At 35.6% G+C, this 3167-nt stretch overlaps 1 protein-coding gene across 1 annotated transcript; it reads right to left on the bottom strand.

Annotated features, from left to right (window-relative positions):
• Positions 1026 to 2923, bottom strand: LOC109226305. The gene is made up of 3 exons (XM_019391092.1): positions 2504 to 2923; positions 1703 to 2142; positions 1026 to 1319 (listed from the first exon to the last, which is right to left on the bottom strand). Exons 1-3 carry the CDS (start codon positions 2786 to 2788, stop codon positions 1262 to 1264), a joined length of 783 nt encoding a protein of 260 aa, XP_019246637.1. The 5' UTR covers positions 2789 to 2923; the 3' UTR covers positions 1026 to 1261.

Genomic DNA, 3167 nt, shown 5'->3' with positions numbered 1-3167 from the left:
GCCGAACACAGAGCTAGTTCTAAATCCGAATAATGAAGCAGAGTTGCGGTAGTTTGATGGTCAGTGTAAAAATAATCATATTATTGATGATACACCAGATTTATGTACCGATCTCAACTAGTTTGAGACATAATTGATTTGACAGATTGCCACTGAGAGGGACTGCTTAGTGGTTTGTAGTCCTCCATCCTAAGACGTCTCGAGTTCAAGCTCTTGGAATTCAGAATCCTTTGGTAGGGGAGCGCTTACCCCTTAGTAGGCCTACCCGGCAGAGGCGGGTGTAGCCTTTTGGCTATGGGTTCTAATTATGGTTAAACAGAATATAGAAAAATATGTAAGATTATTGCGCGCTGTTAACTTTTTTCCTGTAGGCACCATTGCATTATCCAATCTTAGTTTTTAGTTCCTTGAGCCTAAAACCTACTTGCAGAAAAGCAAGCAGCTTATCTCTCTATGAGGGTCAATTTGCCCATGTAAGGGGTCGTTTGGTATGATGGATAAGCAAAAGTAATTCTGGGATAAAAATTTAGTACCCGTTTGTCCCTTGTTTGGTTACTATCCCTTGTTTGGTTATTTCAGTATTAAAAATAGTATCGGGATAACTTATACTTGCCAGAGGGTGGAATAGTACTCCTAGAATAAGTTATCCCAGAATAAAGGGTAAAATTGACAATTTCAGGAGTAATACAACATACCAAACAATCAATAAGAAATAATATCACGATAACTAATTCCCGCATAACTAATCCCAGCATAACTAATCTCAATATAACTAATCCCAGCATAACTTGTCTTCAAACAATACGACCTCTAAGTGTTAGATCAATTCATCTTCATGCCTGTTCTACATTGACCAGCTTGGTTTACAGGGTGAGTTTCAAGAGGAGTTCTTTTGTTGGAATACAGAAGATGATGCAAGAGATTAAGAAATATTTACATTATTCCATGGAAAATGTCCAAGTAAGATGGAAAATATAGCATATAAAGTCGATGATCCATTTGAATAGATTAATTGTAGTAGGTAATCCAACTTGTACAGAACTTTCAACTTATGTATAGAAAGATGTTCCTGCTTGTGAAATCCAATTGCTGCACTGAAAAGTGCACCATAACTATGACAGCAAATAATTTACAAGACAACTGTGACAAAAATTAAACTTGTGCTCCAGTATTACATGCCGAAACCTCACTTATTTGCACCTTTATTTTTCCAAATCCTGTTTGCTATTTGCTCTGTTCTTCTATTTATTCTTTTCTACTACTAAACTAAAAAGAAACACCCTCTTTGTTTCCTCTGTATGCAGTTGCTTTCAACCAACCTGCAAATATCAGGTACCAAAAGTTAAATAACCATAAGTTGAATCCGATAATAAAAAAGAATGCACCATTACGTACAATCTCAAACTAGTTGAAGTCGGCTGGATTCATCATAGTTTCATCTTAGTTTCGTAGGCTATCATTCTTTGCACATAGGATGAGTTATGGTTCATGCAACGTGAAACTTTAGCAGGCGAAAATGTTACTGTATATATAGGTTAAATCTTGAACACCCCTAATGAAATTCTTGGCTTCACCACTGGACTTTATACTATGTAATGCCTTGAAAAATTACAAAAAGAATTTAAATGTTTACTTTTGTGTGACTGACTTAGTATGCTCTAGGCTATATGATATTTTTTTGGGAGAAAGGTTGAATTTTTACCTGCTTTTGCTGCTGCTATTGTAACTCATGCTTTTCTTGATGCTTCTGCTATACTTATTCTCTTTTATAACTACATATATAATTCTCCACCAGTCCCTATTCATGGATTTCTCCGTTTCGTCGACTGGTGTTTTTGGAGAAACTTTTGAGCAGTTCTTTGGCTTTAGTTTCTTCTTGTTACCTATAGAAGAAGGGAGGAACATTTTTAATAAGAAAACACCACTATCCATGCTTTCACTTCTTGATATTTGACTTCTCTTCAAAGTTTTGCTCTGTTGTGGCATTCTAACTTTTGGATTTCTCCCTTTTAATGTTTCAGCCTGTTGGTCCTCTTCTGTGCTTGGTTGATTGTCAACAATATCTTTCAATGACAGTTCAAAAGATGACTCAGGCAAGTCCTGAATCATCCTCATGAGGTGCTTCCTACCATCCCTAATTGCCTGAAAATGCGAATGAGCATATAATCAATGAGTTCAACTGAACCAATATTAATGACACGTATATATATATATATATATATATATATATATATATATATATATATATATATTGGTAAAGTTGCTGTCATGTGACTAGGAGGTCGCGGGTTCGAGCCAGGAAAACAGGCTCTTGCAGAAATGAAAGGCCAGACGACGTAGTCTAGCCCTTCCCAGGACACCGCACATAGCGGGAGCTTAATGCACCGAGCTGCCCTTTTTTTGTGTGTGTGTGAAAATTATTAAAATTTTGAGCTTATAATTTCAAAAATGTATCTAAAGGTTGAGCATATCAAATTTAAATACTGAATCCGCTCCTAATCACCTGTAATCTTGATCCCGGAAAAGGGTGACCAAAATAGTCATAGCATGGCAACAAAGTAGAAGATTGATTTTTGGTATTATCTTTTAATGCCCTTTGAGTCCATAAAGGTGGAGAACAAGGAGTATAGCCATTTGTGATATGTTCACATGCTTGAAACTCTATATCATCACTCTCTTCTTGTCTTTGTTCATTCCATGGTTGAAGTTTTGATAATTTGCTGTCCTGATTGTGTTCATTTCTTGATTCAAGAAAAGGGTCTAAAGTGTGAAAATGGTCTTTTTGCATGGCTCCTTCCTTGAATTAAAGTATAGTTTATAATTGTAATAAGATTTGCTAATAGCCTCTAATTTGTGTTGGAGTTCAAGAAACAGGCTAATATTAATGGCTGTTTTATAGGGTACAAAAGACTAGGTCAATGTCATTTTCCACAAATCTTTAGTCATTGCCGTCTTAAAGGGGAGGACAAGAAAAATGGGTCTCATCTCATTTTCCAAATTCTTCTACTTGTGACTTCTAAAGGTTTTCTAGAGTCAAAAACTCTATTCTTTCATGGGAATGAATTGACTACTATTTGTGGAATTTAATGTTGTTGAAGGTTCTAAAGACCTTTAAGCAATTTGGTGGTGAAATGCTTATTGTTCTAAGCACAATTTTTTTTTTTTTA

This window comes from Nicotiana attenuata, chromosome 5 (assembly GCF_001879085.1).
Source record: "Nicotiana attenuata strain UT chromosome 5, NIATTr2, whole genome shotgun sequence".
NCBI lineage: Eukaryota > Viridiplantae > Streptophyta > Magnoliopsida > Solanales > Solanaceae > Nicotiana > Nicotiana attenuata.
The sequence above is the reverse complement of the archived record's forward strand: the minus strand, read 5'-3'. Positions and strand labels throughout refer to the sequence as shown.